At 40.1% G+C, this 24,325-nt stretch overlaps 1 protein-coding gene across 2 annotated transcripts in view; it reads right to left on the minus strand.

Moving 5' to 3' along the window:
* LOC135709871 (photoreceptor-specific nuclear receptor-like) overlaps positions 1 to 24,325 on the minus strand; it is a 119,594-nt gene that overhangs the window by 91,495 nt on the left and 3,774 nt on the right. For both annotated transcript variants that reach the window (XM_065232305.1, XM_065232304.1), the window contains exons 2-3: positions 15,884 to 16,030; positions 15,591 to 15,828 (exon numbers count right to left, since the gene is read on the minus strand). In XM_065232305.1, coding sequence (XP_065088377.1) covers positions 15,591 to 15,828; positions 15,884 to 16,030 — 385 coding nt within the window. The remainder of the gene's footprint in view (positions 1 to 15,590; positions 15,829 to 15,883; positions 16,031 to 24,325) is intronic.

The following is a 24,325-nucleotide window of genomic DNA, read 5'->3' on the forward strand; positions in this document are numbered from 1 at the left end:
CAAAGCAGCGACTTCGACGAAACGGCAAGACATCAAGCAAATGCGGGCAAAATGTAAGAAATGCGCTGATTCCGTGTCCGTTTCCACTGTGCGGGCGCTGATTGGCTCCATCAAGAGGAAGGTTCGAGATTTCGTTCGAACTGGAGAAATTTAACCATCTAATGTTGTAACTTTGAAGTTTTAATAAAAGTACTGTAAAGCAACCATTAATGTACTTTCTAAACTTATTGAATCACGAATTACAGGTCTTTTTGTGCGTGCCTTTTTACTTTTAGTCAGCCTTTAGATTGTATTGCTAATCCGACTTTCTTATTTGCGTTTTTATCTAAATTACTGAAATTCCCAAGGTTTGAAATAATCTTTATAAAAGTACTCCCGAGTCATTCCAGTAAAACCATAATCAATAAAGCTTACAATTTACATCAAGTTACAGATTAGCTATAGTCATCCAAATCACGTTAGAAGACTTGTGTTCTACAGAGCACTATAATTGCCCTGACCAGAAGCTGAATAATAAAAATTCAAACAAAGTATCGTCACAAAGCATTGCTCAGTTCCATTACAAAGCAGCCATAATTTTAAAACACAATAACACCGGCAGTTGAACATAAAATCGTTCCTGAAATCTCACCTGCTGCCATGATCAGCCGCCGTCGCACAAAACACCAACAGAACTCATACGAACGGCGCTGTACATCCTACTGAGAGCGACGAGCAAAAGGACACTTCTGCACAGGAATCACATTCCCTGATTTATGTCCTATCATAAAAACTAACTCGAATTTGTCATTTCAGACAGTCGCGTTCTCGACCCAGGACAGCAGATATTGAGAACCATCCGGAACGAGAGCCCCATCAAACAAATAATCCGCACCGGATCACCTCCTCCACCTAACGAGTTTCCTGATACACTGCCTTTTTCCGTATCACACAAGCACACACCCGGAAAATCCACAGCAACTCCCATCATCCGACATGGAACCAAACTCCAACCGAGCCACAGTAGCCGTAGCATCATCATCTACCATGAGAGCAGCACCGATCGGAATCCCGGCCCGAGCCGGCACCAACCACTCTGGCGACGAACAAGAAATCCCATAAATCATAAGAATGTAATCCCACCTAATCCTGCCTGTATACATAAATTTTGATTCAATATTTTGATATTTGTGCTGTGGTCCTCTCTCTCCATCCGCATTGGCTGCGACGACAAACAATGATGCGTGTGAGTAGGTAGGCCTAGTGCTTCCAGCGATGAACGATGAACCGTTCTCATTGTGCTGGGTTTGGCCAAGTGGAAAAGTTATGCGGATTATTGTCGATTCTGTTGGGCCTCGTCGTAGCAAATACCCACCTACCTGAGCAGCAATCCAGCAGCCGGTGGCAGGTTACGTTTTGAATGTGCAAATTGATGCCTGTATAGACCGCACCAGGCATCAATTCGTGGACCTTCTGCACGTCCAACTCACAATCGAAGCGAAACTCGCAGATACACGGATGTATCGAGATGTTTCTGGTAGATTGCGAGGATAAAGTGGAGTCCCCCCATGGGTGCCATTATTTAGCTGCGGCCATGTTGCGCCGGGGGTGGATATCACAGTTATTTTATTTTTCATTTCTCTTGCTCTGGGCTTGAGCAGTGTCATTCCAGTCGATGGACGTCATTGGTAAGGTGGGTACATTGAAGGTAGATCTAGTAGAAGCACATGTGATACGGCATGGAGATAGGTTGCACGAAGTCAATTTGTACCCATGATGAAGAGCGGAGGATAGCAAGAATGGAATGAGTGCAAGTTTTCAGCTAGATATTTGACAAGAGGCCTCCCGATAGCGCTGTAGGTATAGGTGTAGCATACAATGTAGCAGTTGAATACCAAGTTCTAAGAAAGTCTACAAGAAGTGAGATTACCACCATCAAGTTCTAAATGTCGAATCAGTCTTCCTTCCGTGATTTCTAGCGCTTAAAAAAACTAGTCAACAGTCGAGCTGACGACCCTTCCATCCCATTGTTCCTTCTAATAAGTCACAATCAATATTTGCGCTCCCGGTGTTCGATTGTGTCAATATTTATGCCCACTTACGCCCGCAATTTGGAACCCTCGTCGTGTCAAAGTGCAAGTAAAACAAATTTTTCGCACCGATTTTTCTCCCCGAATGCGTGAAGAAAAAGTATTCTCCCTTCCTACAACTTAATCCCCGGTATCAATTTAACAAAACACAATCGATAACACACGGGAGAGTGGTTGCGGCGGAACGGGAGGGCACGGTTCTCTACCCGGACAAGATGATCTTTTTATTCAATCTTCCTTTTTTGATCACGACGGCAACGAGGGTGACACGGACCGGTGCCGGCTAGAGTGCCACTCAATAAATTAAATTCTAATTAATCAACGATACCGGAATGGACTATTTCCCTCTCCCTCCGCCCTCGAGGGGCGAGTTCGTGATGGGCAAGAGGTAAAAGATTAGGGCAAAAATTTATCAGATGTCGCTATTCAATTGTTCGTAGACCAGAGTTAATGCACTTTGCTATTTACCTCCGGGCCCAGGGTAGGGTGACCGGAATCATATGGTAGTGTCAGCATCCGTCAGGCAGTCAGTCAGTCAGCCGGAGCGCAAGGTGAGGGTTCTTCGGTTAGGACACCAGTTGGTGTTTTTATTCATCGGATTCAGGAAGCATGAATACGAATTGAATTCTGTGGCAGCCGGGATGAATATGTTGCTTTTTAACAGAATGTTACATTCTTCGGGCAAGTAGCGTACGATTTGATCTGGCAGGAACAAGTGGGATTTGAGGGTTCCGCTTTGCATAAGTGACGGTGCAACAGGAGTTTGGCAGAGATTACGGCGGTTGATGAATGGTGTTATGATAAATTGATATTTTATGGCTTGTAATTTTTCTCTTTTGCTACTGGTAATCCCGTGCTAAATTTGCCCATATGTTTGATTGCGTGCGGAACAGCATCTGTGATTTTGGATGTGGAAATGATGAATTTCCCTTCATAAAACGTAAATTGGATAAGAATATTTTCGACTCTGTTCACTCACTGGTTCTCAATATTTCGCTGTTTGCAACGCCCTTTAAAGAATTTTCCATTTTCTACAATTACAATTTTAACATATTAATGTATGGTTCAATTACACTATATGTAAGAAATTTTCACGGGTGCCCCATTCTTTTTCCCGGTTTCATATTGTTACGGTTAGGGTGGGGTACCAAGGGGGCTACCAAAACCAGGGCTGCAGTCAACAAAAGCTGGTCCAGGGCAAACACCTCGGCGGGTTTGGCAAAGCAACGGCCTACCAGTGAGGGTGGGTTATCCAACAACCTCTGTTAATGGCTAGCGGAGATGGAGAACTATTTCTTAGTCTCAAGGTCGACTTTACTCGGCAAATCAAATCTCAGATAAGGTGTAGTAAAAAGAAGCTGGTGAAATACGATTTTACCGTTTATTTCCCTAATTTAACATGCTGTGTGTGTGAAGGTGTGGTGTGTAAGGTGGTTTGTCACAAATACCTGACCGGCCGGTGGCTGCTGGAATTAACTGTCGGTAGGGTCGATTACGGTGGCTGGCTTGAAGGCGGGAAACGGTGAGGCTGATGGAGACCTGGCGAGCATTTAGATCTCCTCCAACTACGAAGCGGGAACCGGTACGGGTGATGGTGGACAGGTCCTTCTTGTATTTAGCCGCTAGTCCACTGCTGGCGGCACACTGTCGAGGGCAGTAGACGGCGATGAACTGGACGTATCCAGTCGACGACTCCACCTCCACACCAAAGGCCTCGATGATAGAGGTGCGGATATGGGACAGAGTGTGGTATTTTATTCCTTTCTTGACGACGACCGCTACACCACCCCCTGGAGCTGGTGCGAACAAGCCGAATAATGTTGTGGTCAGGCAACCAGAAGCTGTCGCCGGACTTTAGATGGGTCTCGGTTAGAAGACCCACGTCGATGCTGTGATTGTGGAGGAAGTCTACAAGCTCAATCTCTTTTGCTCTTACAGAGCAAGCATTCCAGGTTTTGATAGTTAGCGGTTTAGACACCATACTGGATGATGAACTTACCGGGCACTTGCATCATGTTGACGAAAATTTCCATCCGTTCATCTGCTGAGAACAGATCGGGGTTGTTGTTTTGCGCTGTTGGTTGTCTCCAGAATCCAGGGGGATGGAGAGCTTTGGCCAGCAGAATCACCAGAAGTTGCTTGAGCGGAATGCACCCGTGAATTCACATGCCTTTGCTGAGGAGCACGAAGAGGCGGTAAATCGTCCGTACGAAATGCCGGGACTTTGTCCTTCTTGCGTCCTGGTTGATTGTTAGTTGCCGCCTGTTTTCGGATGCGTTTGAAGTCCTCGCGTTTGGAGCACTGTCTGTCAGAACCTTGATGTGCACCATCACAGTTGGCGCATTTTAACGTGGCTCCATCCGCAGGGCAGTCAGAAGTGGCGTGTTCGTGAGCGCAGTTGCTGCAGCGTGGCTTGATGTTGCAGTTACGTCACGATGGCCACCACGGTATGGCTCCTATCGTACGATGATGGAGTAGATCGATCGGATGGCTTGCAGCGCATTGAGCGTCACCGTTCCCTTCTGGAAGTGCACCAGGAAAAGACAACCCGGGTACGTCTTCACGTTTTCGTCTCTCCTCGTCATCCGAAAGACAGCGATTGGGGCCTTGAGTTCTTCTTCGATCGCCTTGGGATCAACATTCGGTAGACCCCTGATGACTACCTTGAAGGGCTTCTCACCGGGGATATCGTGCGTGAAGTATTCCGCATTGGAATCCTTCAGAAATTTGACGGCGATCTCGTATTCCGCCTTCGTCTCGAGCATCACCTTCTGATGCTGATCTTGTACTCAGCTGCGACGCGCAGCGATGTGAAATCGCCAATGAGCGTCTTGAGAGGCACTACCTTCACTACCAGTGGAGGAAGCTTGACTTTCGCCGCACTCGCGTCGGCAGAATTCTCGGTTTCAACGGCGTCGCCGAAATCACCGATGTCGCTGGCGTTCGTCGCGGTAACATCGTCGCGTCCGCTCGTACCATTGGACTGTCCTTGATTCTTCAACCTCTTTTTCGTCCGCTTCACCGGGACTGGGTTGGTATTCCCAACATCGGTGGGAAGAGTAGCGTACCTATTTGAGGTAGGTACCGAGCTACCCTCACCACTGTTCTTCTTCTCCGCTTGGCCACGAAGTCTGTTCCGGGAGCGCTGTCTTCCCATCACGCGATGCGGTGGACACTACTGACGACGCGACGTGCAGTATATCTGCGAAAGTTTGTAACAAACTATATGTTTATCGAGCAACTCGACAGAGCGAGCAAAGACCGAACTGAACTGCTTGACGTTCAAACAGAGAATGGCACCACTGGCTGTATATGGTGTACTAAAACTAGGGTTATATTTATAGCTTTTATAACACCGACAAACCGACATGACACTTAATTCTGACTTAAACCCGAAAATCGAAAACGGCCGATTTAAATGTGCAGTGATCCGAACTGTCAAAACCATAGGATTTTTTTTTTATCTAGATAAACATAATTCGTCCATAATAGATCAGTGTGTGCTTTGGTCAGAAATTGTATTGTTTTTGCTATGGTCATTCCTGTCGGTTTGTCGGTGATTATAATTTGAATTTAAACGGAGACATGCATAATTCGACAAACTTATTAATGTACAGATGTTACAGATGTTACAAACGGTAACAATTTATTAGAAAAATTTGTTAAATATAAAGAAATACCAACAAAAACAACCTCCAAAAATATCATGGCTCCAAGTTCGCAACAGATAGTAAAAGTATTCTTAGAAATTTACATATTTTTGTGAAGTTTGAAATTAAAAATATTGTTTAAAATCTAAAAATATGTTTTTGCTCTCATGCGCTCATTATGGGAACAAAATATCCTGCTTGATATTGATTTTACAAACTCCTTTGATATTGTGAGATTATTCACAACATGTAAAACTGGAGTTGGCTCGACTCAAAAATGATTCCGCCGCACGTCGTGTTCTTAGAAATCTTATTTTGGCAGGCCATATGCAGCTGTGGTCGAACAACGGTAAATAAGGAAATCTACCGTGAAGAATGCCAGCAGAAACGATTGTTACCATTCTTGCCATGATAAATCCTCGCGGTTCTAGTCTGATTTGGCATCCTGTCACTACGTCAAGGATGTTTTGGAATGGTATGAAGCGAATGGAGTCCATGTCGTACCGAAGAAGGCGAATCCACCTAACTGCCCGGAGCTACGTCCTATCGAGCGATATTAGGCTCTCGTGAAGAGAGAGCTCCCCCAGTGCAAACAACAAGCATTAACTATAGACAAATTTTGAAAATTTTGGCCAATAGCAGGAAAATTGGTTGAAGAAGGTTCTGCACTGACTCTCATGGCTGGAGTAAACTCAAAATTCCGTCAATTCTTGATGCAGCCTAATTAAGTAATGATAAATTGTTGTTTTTTTTTTTTTAAATAAATTATATGGGTGCCACGAGATTGCAACTCGGAGTGCTACGCGGCCTGAAAAACACTGTCCAACCAATTAACGCAACGCGTTCGGTTAATCAAGTGCTTAAGTTTCCTATTCTCATCGTTATAACTTCCCAACATGGACATTACTCTTGCCTTCAACATAGTATTCTTTATGCACTTCCACAGTTGTTAATTGATGAATTACCAAAAACTAATTTATACATTCAATAAAAGTAGTATCGTAGTAACGGGGTATCTTTGATAATGCGGGTAAAATTGATAGTACAATATGAAGATTAAATTTACTCGTTGCGCATTTTCCAAATTTGAAAAATTGGTTCCATATTGTAGCTTAGGGTATTTCCGTTGATATCGTATATAGTGTTTATATAGTATGTGTTCCATATTTTACAAACATATTAAAAACAATTTTCGTGTTTTTCACCTGTTTGAAAAAGCACTCAACCATGACTTATGAAATGCAGTTTCGATATAGCTTTCACAAATTCAATGTTGTATTCTTATTGCTTATGATGTTTTCTGATTAAATACTCATTAAAGTTTCATATTTCAAGAGTTAAATTGTTTGAGTTATACCCATTTTTTTTCTACATTGTAACCGTGGAAAAACGTCCTCTATCAGAACTCCTGCAAACACAGTGGCTTATGCGCCACTCTCGATAACGAGAGACCACTGGTCGTGTTGAATAGGTTGCCCGACTTAGCTATTGTTGCAAGAAAGCAACTCTCCAGGGTTTTCCGAACGGTTTCGAGGTGAATTCAAACGCAATGAAACTGAACTAAAAATGATTGCAACCGAAAACGAACGCAAAACGGAACGTAACGCAGAAGTCACCCGGTGGACTGATTTACCACAGGGATCTTGAACGTAAATGAACGTAAAAAGGTAGTCTATGTTGAATTCATTTTATGTATATTGTCCTTCTTTTCTTAATTCTTGTGTGTGTGAATGTGTGTGTGCGTGTGTGTGTTGTATTGAGTGTTCATGGCCATGAATGAAACATACCTGCGCACAGTGGTTCAAACCTACCGAAAACGTGCGTTTTTTATTGGAAGGGTAGTGTCTTCAGAGAAATTTTGTAAACATGCTCAAAAGTAGTTGGCATCTTCAGCAAAGTTGTATATAATGTAAATACTAGCAACTTTGCTGAAGATGTCAATATCGTATACTCAATGTAGGATGAGTTAACTGACGTTTTTATAAAAAACTTCTTCAAAAATTATTTTTTGTTAGAAAAAATGTTCAAAATTTTATTTTAGCAGTATGATTTGTTCTAGAAAGTTGTAGATATCATTAAAACATGCATTTTACTAGAAGACATTAGGTTGTTATAATGAACCTATCAAAAGTTATTCAATATTTATCATAAAAATAGGTAATTTTCAACGCAAAATATCTGGAGAACGGGCAAATACGGGCAAGCCAAACCATCTTCATTCAAAAAGTATGCCTTTGAACTACAAAATACAAGTGGTTTCATTAGGTTCTGATAGGTTCTACGCTTGGCATGTTAGAAATACATTTGCCATACTACCAACAACATCCAACCTCTACAACACGTCATCTCTCATTCAAACAACACTGTATAGCTTTTTCGGCTTCACATTATGATCCTAACAAGCCATGATAAAAAGTAGAAGGGTCTGTGCCTAGGAGCCCGAACGGAAGCTTGACGTAGGACCGCTAGTGGACGGAACAAATGTGAACATTTAGTTCTTTGAATTGATCTCAATTATCTTAACTCTTTCCGTTTTTTTTTTATTTGTAAGCGTATCATATTTGTAGTATTTATTTCAAAGAGAAAGTTGATGAAGAGAATCCAAGGGACTGTCAACTTGAATATTTTCGATTCATCTACCCGACTTTAAAAGGTGTATTTTTATTTTTTTTGTTATTTATGAATTTTTAATTTTTGTGCATTTTGGTATTAAAGTGTCACCCTCACAGGATTTCCTTCCGAATAAGATGAATGGGGCGGGTGGAAAGTATCATTTGTGCAGAATATGTAAAAAAGGGACTTCGAGAGATTGAATTTGACAAATGTCAAATAATACTCTTAACAAATTTATGGTGGTCCTGAAAAGGACCGTTTTGTAGTGATGGTTGAGTAATGCTGAGCTGAGCACGACGAGCTACTGATGCCGATCCTATCCTAGCGGTGGGACTTCTTCCTCCTTCTCTATGGTTGCTCATATGAGCTCTGCAGCTCGCTGCGTGCAGGCAGCCTTTCGTTGTTGTTGTTGTTGAAAGCACTCCGCTGCTGCTGCTGCTGCTGCTGGACTGGACACCACCACTTACGGTGATTGAATGAGAACCGTTCAGTGGGACCGCATCTAATTCGATTTTTAAGTCTGTGTTAGGGAATGCTCTGTTTTCAGACATTCGGTGATAATTTTGATCACCATTGCAACAGTTGGACATTTGGTATTTTTCAATAGTGACCTATTGAAAATTAACTAAGTGTTCATTTTAGCAGATTGGTAGATAAATTTCCAATCGTTTGGCTTGTTTAGAATTAGAATCTATCTGCTATTGGTCGAAACCTGACCTCTTTTCGTAAAGCTGTGCATTTTGGTTTTTTGAAATTGCGTGGATTCTATAGATCCTGTGGAGATCTATCTAGCCCTGATCTATGTGTTGGTAGAGGGAAAAATGTAAACTTTGCGGGAGACGATGTCTTAACACTCGAAAGCAATTTTGTGAAATATGAAGTAAAACAAATCCTAGCTAGTTCTGCATGATGATTTTGTTTGATTATTTATTTGTAAAGTCGCCGAGAAATACCAGCTAGCTATTTGTTTTTTTATGATAACTCCTTACTTGAAAACAGGCAAAAACTCACAAACAGGCTGCTTTTTCATGGTATACAGTGTGATAATTCAATAATCAATAAATTATCTCAACATTTAGTGGCAAACCATTCATACATTTTGGTAACATACAAAAAATTCTATAATTCACAATAAATTTCATATGTAAGCGCCGATTGAAACAATCTTTTCGACGTCAATACAAGGGTGATTGATTAAACGAAAGAAACGAATCGTGCGGAATGAAAGCCGAGGAAAAACTAATTGCACCAATATATTCAGGCCTACAATTTCACACTTTCTATAGACAGGTTGAGCCTTGATAGCTAGCTGCTTGCTGGAACTGATGACCTTGACCAATGTCCAAATAATACTCCTTAACAAATTTTTGGTGACCCTGAAAAGGACCGTTTTGTAGTGATGGTTGAGTAATTCTGAGCTGGGTGTTCAACACGGATGAGGCTGTCGAGCTGTATGTCGTTTGGAGCGAGGGTGACACGCTTGGCATAGATGACCGACCCGCAGCGACTCACGAAGAGCTACTGATTCCGATCCATAGCATAGCGGTGCAGCTTCTTCCTCCTTTGATGGTTGCCTATGTGGGCTCTGCAGCTCGCTGCTTGCAGGCAGCCTTTCGTTGTTACTGGAGAACCATTTTCAACGCCACACGCCGAAAGCACTGCTACTGCTGCTACTAATTTCGACGACCGAACACCACCACACAGTGGTGTGGTTGTTGGGAGTGTGTGGTTCTGAGTATGGCGATGAGTGTGCAAAATATTACGCAATTCCATCCTCCCTATTCGCACGCGCCCGAGGATGGGAGGCGAATGCCACTTCGACTTGTTTCGTCTACTTACTACTCTCTGACGACTGTGCTGGGGAAGCAGCATATGTATGTAGGTAATTGGTGGATTTGTTAGTTAATTCGACGCTTTTGGACAATGCTGGACATTTACCAGTTTTTCAATAGTTTCTTGTTGAAAATCAACATCTTATCGACGCGTAGTCATATTTCTGATCGATTGGTGATAAAATTATTGAAATTGGACCAGGGGCAGCTGAGTTATTAACGTTCAAAATCTTTCTTGATTTGTTACATGTTCCATTTTCGGTTTTCACAATGTGTACCCCCATATAGAAATCAAAGACGTAGTCCTACGTCAAAACGTTTAGCTGGCGCATCAACACAACAATGTGCTTATCAAATATATGTGAGGTGCTTAGAAGAAAGTGAATTGTGAAGTGCAGCTTGCAGCTCAGTTCGGTTGAGATTTGTCAAATTTAATTCAGTATAACAAGACCGCTGATGGAAAACGATTTATTTAAAATGGAGTCCGAAAAACGTTTGACTTCGTCAGGTACGTTCGTATTTTTATTTTTAATGCCTTGTATTGATGGCTGCTTGAACATGATTAGATGCTACAAGATAATTTGATTTATATAGAATGTATCGACAAACATGAGTTGTTTCACTTATGGAAAGCCAATGGAGCACCTAAAACTAAGTGTCTTTCTGTGGCTCAACATATTTTGAGCAAATTCGACATCGATGCCGACCTCATGCCAGAGGTTCATTCAAAGTATTTGAAATCGCAGAGAATCTGTGCAAATACTTTAAGAGGCTGTGGGATAAGCACAACCGAACCTTGAGCAATGTTTTCGAGCAGAACGTTGAATACTTTAAACAACCGTTTCGAATACTGGAAGCAATTATGAATGAACTTCCGTCTACATCTAACGGTGTTAAGCGTGGTCGAAAGCCGTTGTCATTTGATGACTGTACCGATAGCGTTAAAAGGCAAAAGACAGCTGACCTTCGCAAAAATTATGCAGCAAGTGAGCTATGCTACGCAGCTGAGATGAAATTACGATCGTGCAGGAGAAGTAACGAAGCTACTGTTGTCCGGAATGCCACGTGTACGATACCTACTCGGGCCAAACGGATGCTTTCAACTCTTCAAGGCTCATGCCAGCCCAAGATCATGCCGTACTCAAATAATGAGGCGTTGGCATTGATTTTGGATGCTAATTTGACAAAATCTCAATACCTTAAAATGAGACATGGCGCAAACACGAGAAATGCTAAGTTGTATTCGAACTACCACGAAATATTGTCTGCTAAAAAAGCTTGCTACCCAGATAGCGATGCCATCACCGTTACCGAAGACGTTGTCGAAGTGAAACTTCAAGAATTGTTGGACCATACTGCAGCAAGAATTATCGAAGCGAATACTTCAAAGCTTGATGAATTTTCAGAAAGTGAACTGCTTGACGTCGTGCTTACCGTTAAATGGGGGTTTGATGGCAGTTCCGGTCACGCCGAATATAAGCAACGATTTGACTGCGATGATGCAGCTAAATCGGATTCCAACATGCTCATTACATCTATTGTTCCCATTATTGCTCGAAGCGGCGAGAAGTGCCTTTTTCAGAACCCTCGACCGTCTTCAACACGCTACTGTCGTCCAGTTCATATTCAGTTCCTAACTGAAACAATCGAGGTATCGGTTAAAGAAAACGACTACATTGAACAACAGATCTCGGATTTGCAACCATTGAAGCTGACGATAAACGGGAAGAATATCGTTGTCAAATATGATATGCTCATGAAAATGGTAGACGGAAAAGTGTGCAACTCGGTAACGTCTACAAAATCTGCCCAAAGGTACTACATTTGTGGTGCCACGCCTATCTAAATGAACGATCTCTCCAAAATACATCAACGCCCAACAAACAAGGATAATTTTCGATTTGGTCTTTGCACATTACATGCATGGATACGTTTTTATGAATATTTCCTTCACATCTCGTATCGTTTGGATATCAAAAAATGGCAAGCCAGATGAGCTGATAATGAGACAATGCGACAAAGGAAGAAACAAATACAAGAACGGTTCCGCGTGGAAATAGGATTGATCGTCGACAAACCTCGATCAGGAGGATCTGCAACTTCGAATGACGGAAACAGTGCACGCCGCTTCTTCCAGAACTGGGAGAAGTCATCTGAGATCACCGGATTGAACCCTGCAATGCTATATAGATGCAAAATAATACTAGAAGTTCTGGCTTCGGGATTGGAAATTGACTCTCAAAAGTTTGAAGAGAATTAATCAAGAACTACCCCTGGTTTTATCTCCCGGTGACTGAACACAAAGTTCTTATGCATGGATCCCAGATCATAAGCCATTTTCTTGTGCCAATTTTGCAATTGTCGGAAGATGCCCAAGAATGTCGGAATAAGGACATTAAGCGATATCGATTGAACCACACACGAAAATTTTCACGGACACCAACAAACACAGACCTGTTAAATCGGCTCCTAGAATCGTCTGATCCCCTCATCTCCTCGTTAAGGGCACTTCCTGACAAAAAACAAATGCCACTGTCAGAAGATGCCAGATCTCTTCTTCTTGATTCAGCTTATTCCGATGCTGGTGACAGCGACGAGGACAGCATTGATACTGGAACCGATGATGAACGCTGCTAATTTTCAATGTATCTTTCATTTTAGTTCTTTTTTCTTAATTTATGATTTCAGGACTAATCGACACAACATACGTTAATCTATTCTGATGATAGATGGCATTTTTTCAAGTTCACTGATGCATTAAAAATATATTATCCATATAAAGAGACGCACAAACGTATTTTATTTGATGCTGAACGTTTTTAATTACAATGTATCACACATAGTCGATTTGATAAGCACATTGTTGTGTTGATGCGCCAGCTAAACGTTTTTATCATGGCTTGCTAGGATCATAATGTGAAGCCGAAAAAGCTATACAGTGTTGTTTGAATGAGAGATGACGTGTTGTAGAGGTTGGATGTTGTTGGTAGTATGGCAAATGTATTTCTAACATGCCAAGCGTAGAACCTATCAGAACCTAATGAAACCACTTGTATTTTGTAGTTCAAAGGCATACTTTTTGAATGAAGATGGTTTGGCTTGCCCGTATTTGCCCGTTCTCCAGATATTTTGCGTAGAAAATTGCCTATTTTTATGATAAATATTGAATAACTTTTGATAGGTTCATTATAAGCTCATCATACTTTGAGTATATGATATTTACATATTCAGCAAAGTTGCTAATATTTGCATTATCTACAACTTTGATCAAGATGCCAACCACTTTTGAGCATGTTTACAAAATTTGAATTTTCTACTGCCTAAGGCTGAAAGTCTCGTTAATAAAAAAAAAAATCTATTGCCCTTCTAGGTGGATAGATCCTAATTTTACTTACTTCAAAACAAAGCTTACAAAGTATCTAACAACTTCTCTGAAGACACTACCCTTCCAAAATGACGTTTCCATACCCAAAATAAAAAACGCACGTTTTCGGTAGGTTTGTCAGCTGACAGTGCGGCAAGCGGGGGATGCACGTATGCTGTGCGATGATTTAACGGTGTAGCGACGTAGCAGGGATGTAGCGTCGACGGTGGATACTCACGAAAACAACGGCCGAACTAAAGGTGCGGGGGAGGTTGTCGGTGGGTGTTGGTACTCTACCAGATCATCCGTTCGAGGTAGCCAACGTGCTCCTAGTACTCTGATTCCGTTACGCAACCACTATGGAACGGAATGGAACCACCCCGTCAGGAATCGCAAGGCAGGCCGACGGAAAAACCTTTCGCCCCGTTTGACTGCCAGAAACTGGCGGGCCACAGAGCAGTCGCACCGGAAATACACCAAGTGTACAGAAGCCAGGTAAATGGCCAAGGAATTGCCTACGGGTTTCTAGCCCGTCCTAAAAACGTCCGATGGACGCTCGCTGTCCAACGGGAATTTAGTTTTAGGAAAATATAATAAAATGAAATTCAATAAATTACTACCTTTTGAAATAAACGTATAATGCACAAGGGCAGAGTATTCGCCGTTGTGATTTTAACACGCCAAAAAACTATTGTTATAAAACAAGTTAAAAGGAACAAAAGAAAACAATTAAATTTAGTTCACTTCACCACTTTTTAGTTAATTAAATCACTATATAATTTAGAACAAATTAATTTATACCTCCGTCTAATTAAGAACATACCTTTAATTAGAATAAAACCGAAGAGAAATAGCACTAAGCTGACTTCTGCTCTCTAGCCGACAATTAATTTTAAAGAGCTCTCGACCCCTCAAATTCTTCGAATCATCATGTTTGACACATACCACGATTCATTGAATTATGTTGGACAAGTTAACTTATTGGCCATCTATTGATTCCCCTAATAAAAAATTACCATAAACGAACGATAACCCAAATGTGTGAACTATTCCACAAATGGTTTGGATGATACCCAGAACACGTCGTTAAGCAAATTAACCATAACATTTTTATTAGGGTCAACCATGAGCTGAAAAAGGCCTATTGCATTGGAAACTGTAATTATATTCAAATTTTAAAACAGCTATAACATATAATATGATATAACATAGTATGCGATGGATTGGATTTTTAGAATCGAAAAGGGATGTTGAATTGGAAAAAGTGCTAAACAAAAGAGATGTTAGAAATAATAGAAAAATATAATACAAACTAACGGAGAACGTTACAACATTCATCGAGCATTATCAAAGTAACCCCAAATCAAAATACTGAAGTTCGGTCACAAAACGAAAAAAAATAGTTCAAATGCTTTAATTTCCGTTAAACATATTACTAGCTAATTAACTCTTGGATCCCCAGTACTTGTTTTAAAAATATAAAATTGTAAAACATTGATTGCTGTAAAAAATATTTAGAATATGTATATTTAAAAAAAAAACTATCAATGTTAGCAAGTCGCAAAAAGTTCCATTCGAAAAAACTCACTCGATCGAACCAGGAATCAAACCCACCATTTCTAGCACACCTATCGGTCTCTTGTTGTGACAAAACTATCTGCCATCCTGACATTTACTTCCATCCGTCCTAGTTTTCCCCCTTTCGCATTTCACCGCAAAATCACCGAAGCTGATGTGAAAGTGAAAAACCAGCAAACCCACGGCGAAAAGATAAATGTAGGAGGGTGATTCGACCGGATTATTGTGTTTGCTGCTTCCCGAGGGATCGATTGGAATTATGTTGAGGATACACTTGGCCAAATGGTGTCCGGCACGGATTCATTTATGCGAATATTGAAAGAGAGGTTATCCTCTGCTATCCCTCCAGTTGAATGAATGATGAGAGGGTCGCTTTTGTGTGCTTGTAAATTAAATATAACTTATGATAATAAAACATAAATATGTAAACAACCGCACTGAGCTAGGGGGAAAATCAGGAGATCGTAATTTTTCAAACAATTACCTGTAGATCAGTTTTCTGCGAACGCTTCGTTTGAAGAATCCAGAACACCCATTGCAGGCTAGAATTCCGTAGTGTTTGCCGGAGCTGGTATCACCACAAACGACACAAATCAGGCCTAGGTTTTGGGCTTTGCGAGCACTGGCACTGCCACTCTCGCTGACCGGTGTTAGATGTTGGGAAGGCCACTGGAGCAGTCGGTTTTGTGGCGAGTAGCACGATATTGGTGAACTGCGGTGATCTAGGAAAATGAAAAACATGAATATTGAATACAAAACATAGATTTTTTCAGCTACCTGTCTTTCCCGTGAGTCCATTTTCTGCCCTGGCTAATGCCGAATGGTTTGCGTCGTCTGGAATGCCGAAGCCTCGCCCACTCTGAAGGCCATTTTCGTCTTTTTCCAATTTGTCGTAGAAATCGGCTATCGATGTCTTGTTGAAACCTTCGATTGGGAACGAAACGTGAAATATTCATTAATATCCATGCAACAGCAGTAATTATGAGATGACTTAATAGCAACACATCTCTAGTTACTCAGTTGAGTTAATGCCGTCGAGTGCAAATATCACGTGCCTCATATTTTTCCATTAGACTGGATGCCGCCCTACAATCGTTTAATCAAAGCAACTGCAAATGTGCTAAGCAAATTGTCCCTTCTGTCCCTCCCGTGGAATAAAGCAACAGCAGCACCTTTTAATGGGATTGCGAAAAGCCAAATTTGCATAAATCTTCGTTCGATATTTACATCACGTCACCGGGTCCCCCCTCGCTCGGAAGTCGCCGTACTCGGCCCGTGTATTGAATATTACGGACTTCCTCTTGCCATCAGCATCAGGTTTATGAAGCCAGAGTCTGGTGGAAAGGAAACTGCCGTCCATGTCAAAGCGTTACTTTGCATCATTACAGTGTTTGATGTGAATTTAATCAACTATAAGGCCAGCTGGAATTTACACATAAGCACGTTATAAAAAACGAAAAGATTTGCATAATGGGAACGTGTAACATTCATCACAAACATTTCAATATTTGAGTTCGGAACCTTTAAGTCGATCTCTGTTTTACTCAAAAACAGAGCACTTTCGATTTCATGCCTGTCCCACTAAAGTCCGACGAGAAAAGCGTTCATTGTTTCGGTAATTTTCCACCAACTGTTACAAAGTATGACAAACTGTTTACCAGCAAATATGACTAGCACACCGTCTGCAAACAGTATTTAATTTCTTATGCCTAACAAAAGACGTTTCGATCATTTTTTACCCACAAGTCGCTTGCTTCTGTCTCGCTCCCGCACACAGCCTGTTTTTAAATAATGCAGATAATTCTTGAAACTGTTTACCAGACAAATAGCTGCAACCACCAACAGAAGAGAAATATGTCTCTTTTAGATCTAGACATGCCATCGATCGATTTCCTCCCTGTTAGCGAATGGGACGGAATATCATTTCTCGCGCCATTTACTGCTGGTTGTTACTGGGTTCCTTTTGAGGCACTTCAGTGTTCGTTTCCTTTGATCTAGAGCTTGGCCTGCGCAATTGCTTGCTTGGTCCCTTCGCCATTTGCCGCTATGAGTGGGGGGTGGGTGACAATAAAGATGTGCCGACCAAGGTTGATGCTGTAAAGTGCCGCCATTATGGAAATACTACGGTGAGGCTACGACATTGTAGTGATCCAACGATTCATTTCAACGCATTGGGACCTAAGAAGCACTTGAACAGTGTTATGATAAAGAAGGAATACTAAACTCTTTACAGTTTATGGAGGATATTTTTTATAAAGACAGAAATAAGCTTCCCAAGCAACAATCAAGTCCTACAACAGTTTATTGAACCGTTGTATGACTGCTTTTGGTTGTAATGAAGTTTACTCAGGTTACAAATTATAAAAATTGGTTCCATAGCTCTCACGAGAGTAAGAAATCTGTTAAAATTTAAGTCTGCTGACGATTTGCGAAAGCTGTACATAAATCTCTTCGTTTATTCGATAAAAAAAAATTAAAAGCATAATAAAAAAACCCAAAACATGACTCATTTGCTGATTGCAAACATCACTTTAGAGTAATTTCGCACCAAATGACGAATCGATAAGATTTTACTCTTTCCGATGTCCATGAAACTTTGCAGAATTGGAGCATTCATTTAAATTTGTGCTGAAATTTGGTCATGTTGATTCGAGCCTTGTTTATCAAAATGGCAAATTTGATATTTTTCAATAAATCATAGTACAAAAAAGTATCGTCTAATCAAAATGATATATAATACAAAGTTTTTGGAAAATAGACATTTGGCATTTTCAGTAAAAAAAATAGGTCACAATGTGAAAACAAACCAAATTTTAATAAAAAAAAAATCAATACAGGAACTACTGTCAAATAGCAAAAAAAAATGTTTTGACTCAACCTTTTCCGATTTGCTTGAAACTTTGCATAATTGATTGTTATTCACATTTTTGTTAAACTTCGGTCATTTCGGATCAAGTGATTTTTTCCAAATCAAGCTGAAAATTGCATTTGGTCCTAAGTAACATTGACATATTCTCTTCGTTGACTTTTTCTTTGTATTTTCACGGCCATGTTCCCAGCACACAGATCGATAACAGAAGCTTTGATACACCATCTAATACGACAAACACAACAAGAAACAGATATGTGCTCAAGTTATCGAGAATCGAGAATCGATCAATGTTACTTAGCTGTTCAGCTTGAAATTTCGTCTTGTCGTCTCAATCAATGTTAACAACAAAACGTCACTTCTGATCTATATGACGTATGAGACTAAATTGAAGAGAACAATAAAGTGTTTCTAGGAATGTTTAATACTCAAATTTTTATAGTTTTTATTTTTTATGAAAACGCACATGAAAAATGCTACTTTTATAGAACATTGAAAAGTTAGGAAATTTGAAAATAGACAAAAATCGAAGAACAAGAACTTTTGGACAAATTTTTGAACCTCATGTTAGAGCGCTGTTTTAAGTATTTTTTGTAAAGAAATCTATTTAATGGAGACATTTTGTTTACTGTTTATAAATTATATAAACTAGGAATTTACAAAAGATATTGCATACAAATATTGAAGATTTCATGCGTCATAACTATGCATGTCAGCTTGTAAGATTTATAACGCTCCATTGTGCACAACATTTACATTGGCGTTAGAGATCGGCGATCCGCTCCCGAGCTGTTCTAAAGAGCCGATTCACTAAAGTGAGCTGATGATCCGCGGTTCATTTTTTTAGGAACCGCAGCTCATCAGCACATTGTTATCACAAATCTAAACCATTCAATCCGTGACTTATAGCGGATTTTTTTTTTAAAAGCACACATTGTTCCTTTACGCATTGAACAGTCACTGCGTAAACCAAGATGCGCAACAAGTGCATACTGATCGATATCATCAACCGTAAAAGCAAACTTCAAAGCGGCTGTATGGGAGAGAGAGAAATATGTACATGTGTTACACGATGTTAAATTTCTACTGGATTTATCCCATGTATTTACGTACCCAGCTCTTATTGCTGATGTTATTCCTCCAGCATATGTGCTCTCACCTCTCCTCCCATCATTCTCTGGGGGAGCGGAAGATTCGCAAAAAAGCAAATAACCGAAAAGCTAAGTGCAGCTCTCCAGCTTAGCAGCTCATCTCCGGATCCGAATCATCGGCTCGAATGATTCAGTGAGATGACATCTGTCGGACCCGTCCAGCTCTTCGGATCTTTTTCTCTCTCGATTCAGCTCTGGATCCGGATCTGAGCTGATGATCTAGAGCTGAAGCCGAGAATAGAGAGAGAGCTCCGCTTCGCTAATGCACGCTCTGATCTGAATACACCATTAGACTTATGATATCAGTGAGCTGATGAGCTGCGGTTCCTAAAAATGAACCGTGGATCATCAGCTGACTTTAGTATGTTGGGCCTATAGAACACCTCGGGAGTCCATCTCTAGATCTGAGCTGAAGCCGAAAATAGTGGGAGCAATTGTGCTGGATAATCAAGGTGGATTCCGTCCTGAGCGATATTTCACGCGCGGGGCGAGATTTTGCCAATGTACGAGAGGGAGAGAAGTACTAGTTGTCTCTCTCATTCCAACACAAATTCTGCTCCGCTCTGCTAATGCACGCTCAGATCTGAATACACTATTAGACTTATGATATCAGTGAGCTGATGAGCTGCGGTTCCAAAAAACGAACCACGGGTCATAGGTTGACTAGAATGAATCGGGTCTAAAGAACAGCTTGGGAGCCCATCTCCAGATCTGAGCTGATGATCTGGACCTGAAGCCGAAAATAATGAGAGCAAATCTGTAGAATTAACATCAGAAATAAAATCTGCATGTAGACTGCATTACATAGCTAGAGAAAAGACGTAACATCGTGTAACTCGATGTCGATCATATCATCGCGTTTGAAATGTGTGTAACAATTTCTATAATTCAAAGGTGAGCTGAAGAGCTGTTCAAAAGAATCGACTCCCTTTAATCAGCTGGACGGGTCTAATCCGCACAGCCAGATGAGCTATTTTGCCCACCTCTAATTGGCGTAGCTAGAAAAAATTAATTATAAGCATTCTGGTTTTGAACAAGCATTGATCATTTGTTTAAGCCTTTTTGTTAAGAATTTACATATTGTCTGAATGTCATAAGGATTTTAAGGATCTCAAACTTAAGAAGATTATCATGTTAGATAATTCTCAGGGTTCGATAATTCCATGAAATTTGAAAATAGATTTTGACATAGGACTTCGTATTCAGGAATGGTGCCAATCCAGGGAAATGCAACCAAAATTGGTCAGACTTTAAATGCTTATAACTTGGTCAATAATCAATGGATTTTGATGATATGTATGTCGATCGATTCGGCAATTTAATAAAAAAAATTGTAGTATGCCACACGTAATAAATGTTGAATATTTAAATAGTTAAAAATTAAAAAATATGGAAATTTTTAAATTTCTCTCACATTTTCTTCGACCACAAGGTGCTCACCCCTAACACAGCCATCAGAAAGTTGGTTCCTAAAAAGCCGAAGCCGCATAACTATTCAGCGTTGAACTTCTTCGCTACAGCGTGGACATCGTAGCATTTTTTTTTCTATTCATTCACCTACATCAGCTAAATACAGAATAAAGGAGGGGCATAGAAGGGGCCTCCCTTAGCTCAGTCGGTAAAGGCGCAGCTACAAAGCAAGACCATGCTGGAGGTGGCTGGGTTCGATTCCCGGTTCGGTCTAGGAATTTTTCGGGTTGGAAAATTTCTCGACTTCCCTGGGCATAGGAGTATGATTGGACTTGCCACACAATTATACCAATGCAAAAATGGTACAGGCATCGAAAGCTCTCAATTAATAACTGTGGAAGTGCATCTAGAACACTAAGTTGAGAGCACGCAATAAGCTAATATGCGATATGCAATAAGCTTGAAATGCGAAGAAGAAGAAGAATAGAAGGATAATCCAAATGCTTAAGTAATCGAAACGTAGAAAGTTTGACTGGCCTGGTGTTCAAATTGCAGCACTACGGTCTTCCAATCAAGGAAGCATCCTTGGCCCCATTCTATTCAATCTGTTCACCTCCGATATGCCGGCTCTCCCTGATGGTGGATCGTTGTCTCTGTTCAAAGATGACACATCCATCGTCTGAAAGGGTAGGGTCATCGGAACTCTGACTGCCAAAACTCAGAGAGGCCTGGGCGTCCTGTCTGCATATATCAACAGCTGGAAGATCCGTATCAACGCGGCAAAGGCCCAGGTCATCATCTTTCCACACTCTAAATCTCCCAGACTTGTTCCGTCGGAGAATAATAAGATCTGCCTGAACGGCACAGTGGTGGAATGGTTGAAAGAGGTAGTCTACCTCGGTTTGACACTAGACAGCAAGCTGACTTTCAAAGAGCACGTTTATCAAACGAAAGCCGAGTGTAACATAAGATCCCTGTATCCACTCATCAACAGGCGGTCTACCCTGTCCCTGAAAAATAAGCTTGCTCTCTACAAACAAATCATCCTTCCCGTAATCGAGTGCGGTATGCCAATCTGGGAGAGTTGCGCCAAATGCAATCACCTTAAAACTCCAAAGGATCCTGAACAAAATCCAGGCCCCTGCGGACTAGAAATTCTGAGAAGTTGAGAAGTCCGTGAATTTCGATGATTTAACGGGAAAAAATATATTTCATCCTCGCTTTGGAAAATAATAATCTTCTTAACTATTAGATTTTCCGGATACAATCACTTTGAAGAACTTATTCGATAATTTTGATGACAATTCCAAAGGAATTAAGAGGAAATTTAAGAATGAATTCTAGAGATAATAAGGTATGCAAGATACAAAGTCCAATGGCGTTTTTGGCAGTATTTTTATAGAGTTTTGACAACAACGCCAAGTCAATTGTTTAAGTTCAAAGTAGAATTATTAGGTGGTTCTGCTTGAAATCACATGACAATTGTACAGAGGGTTACAGGTTAATTTCTAATGAATATTCTAAATAAATTCCGAGAAGAATGTAAAGAAAGTTCTTACGAGAACTTCAATGAAATTCCAAGAGCATTGAATTGTGAGGGAATTAGAAAGATAATTTTAATTGAATTCTTATGAAAATTCCAAGGGACATCCGTGGAAAGTATCAAGGGCTTAGAATGTTCAACTGTGATTTATATATTACACTAGTTTACAAATAAAATTAATAAAAATGAACTTGAATCTTTGACTAATGGTTCTTAAGTAAAATCGTGTGCTGAATACAAAAATGTAGTCAAAAAAATCTCAGTAGGATAGTTTTCGAGATACAGCTAAGAAATGAAAATTTTCTTTAAAAAATTTTGTTTGCTTAAGTACAAATATCTCCGGTTGTAATAAGACTATATCAATTATTTTAACGCTAAATTAAAGGGTAAGAAAATTTTCTTGCAATCAATTGAACATTAATTGTCAGTGAGGTTAGTGGTATTGTTGTTAATAAATTAAGAAATGAACTAGCCTATGGCTTAAAATCTCTTAAATAAAGAAAAAAAAAATGTTGTTAATAAATAGTTTGTTTATTTTTTATTCAATTTTGAAAAAAAAAATGAATTTCTGCAAAATTTTTGTAAATATAAATGTTTGTTGTGGTTGTACCACTTATCTCATTGAAAAATGGTTTCTGATGTCTTGCTGGGTCGAGTTGATTGTCCTGAAATCCTACAACGAATCAACTTGTATGTACGACCAAGATCTCAATGCGATGCTACGACCTCAATCTCACCGCACCAATTACGGAATGAACAGTGCTATTACTGGGATACAGAGAGTTTTCAACCGGGTTGCCAGTCAATTTGATTTTAACGTTTCGCGTGACTTGCTACGTGCTAGATTTCTTAATGTTTTTAGATAATTTTAAACATATGTGTAGTTTTAATGTATATTAATTTAGTTAATTGGCAACAACTTATCCATCTTTGGGGTAAAGAAGCCTGTTGATGAAAAAATAAATAAATAAATAAAATAAAATTAGAGCCATTTCCTTTATATGGTGCGCATCTTTTTCTACTAGGGAAAATGGATGTAATGTCAGCCTAAACGCCCCTAATTTGGACCCATACATAAATTCAGCAATCGACTCAATTTTCAATAGCGGCCAAAAATATCCATAAGTTGCGTCCCAATGACGCGTTTATCTAGATAAAATTGATAAATAGCAGGTTTTTAGCGATGAGCCCAATCTTAAATCCATAGGCTAACATTAGAGCCATAATAACTATGAATTAAATTCCCGACTTTCAACAAAAGGCTTAAGTTGCACCAAATATAGAACATATCAATTTCATTCTGGAATGTCCTGATGTATTCCATGTTACTTATTTCTAGAAAGCGCTTTGTGTCATCAGCATACATTAAAGCTTTTATGGTTTTAAGAATGAAGGATATGTCATTTACAAATAGTATACACAAAAGGGGGCCTAGATGAGAGCCTTCCCTAATAATAAAAATACCATAAACGAATGATTGCCCAAGTGATCGAACTATTCCACAAATTGTTTAGATGATTCCCCGAACACGTCGTCGTTAAGCAAAATAACCATAACAAATTTATTAGGGTTGTGGGACTCTTGTTGTGACTTGAATGGGATTCGATGTCTTCCCTTTGTATCCAACTACTTGTTGGCGATTAGTTAGATATGATTCTAGCCATTTGAGAAGTCCTGGCTTAATTCCCTTTTTTAAATTGAAGAGTAGCACATAACATGTGTGGAACTTCATGAAAAACTGATGACTAAAAGATGACCCCTTTTTTGTGTTGCCTCATCGGACATCGATCTGTCAAAATTAAATTTTCGTGATTCGACACTGAGCGTTCATGTACCAATGTCGTACCAATGTCGTAAACGTAAGCAATGGCTTCTTTCATAAACATCTTGTAATTCAAAGCCAATCCATGTAACCCAGCAATTCTATCAGCTATGGGGACTTTCCCTGTACACAACCGTCGTGGTTGCTTACTTGAGCGAATTTTCCTTCTCAAGAACTTCTTGGAAAATTCAGTGTTTACGTTTGTGACATTGATCCTTGTGAAAGAAAAGCAGATATTTGGTTGCATACTCAGTACACGCTATTTGAAAACTGCCCAAATTTGAGTAAAATCCACCCTGATCGGTCAAAACTGAACCTATCAAAAAATTGGTAAACTATGGTGGGAGTGACAGGTTAACAATTGAACATCGTCGGTCGGATCCATGCCAATGTTGGCCATTTGTCAACTTGTCACTCCCAAGAT

Source organism: Ochlerotatus camptorhynchus, unplaced genomic scaffold (assembly GCF_037179485.1).
Source record: "Ochlerotatus camptorhynchus isolate MF236.1 unplaced genomic scaffold, CSIRO-AGI_Acam_v1.1 ptg000367l, whole genome shotgun sequence".
NCBI classification, from domain to species: Eukaryota; Metazoa; Arthropoda; class Insecta; order Diptera; family Culicidae; genus Ochlerotatus; species Ochlerotatus camptorhynchus.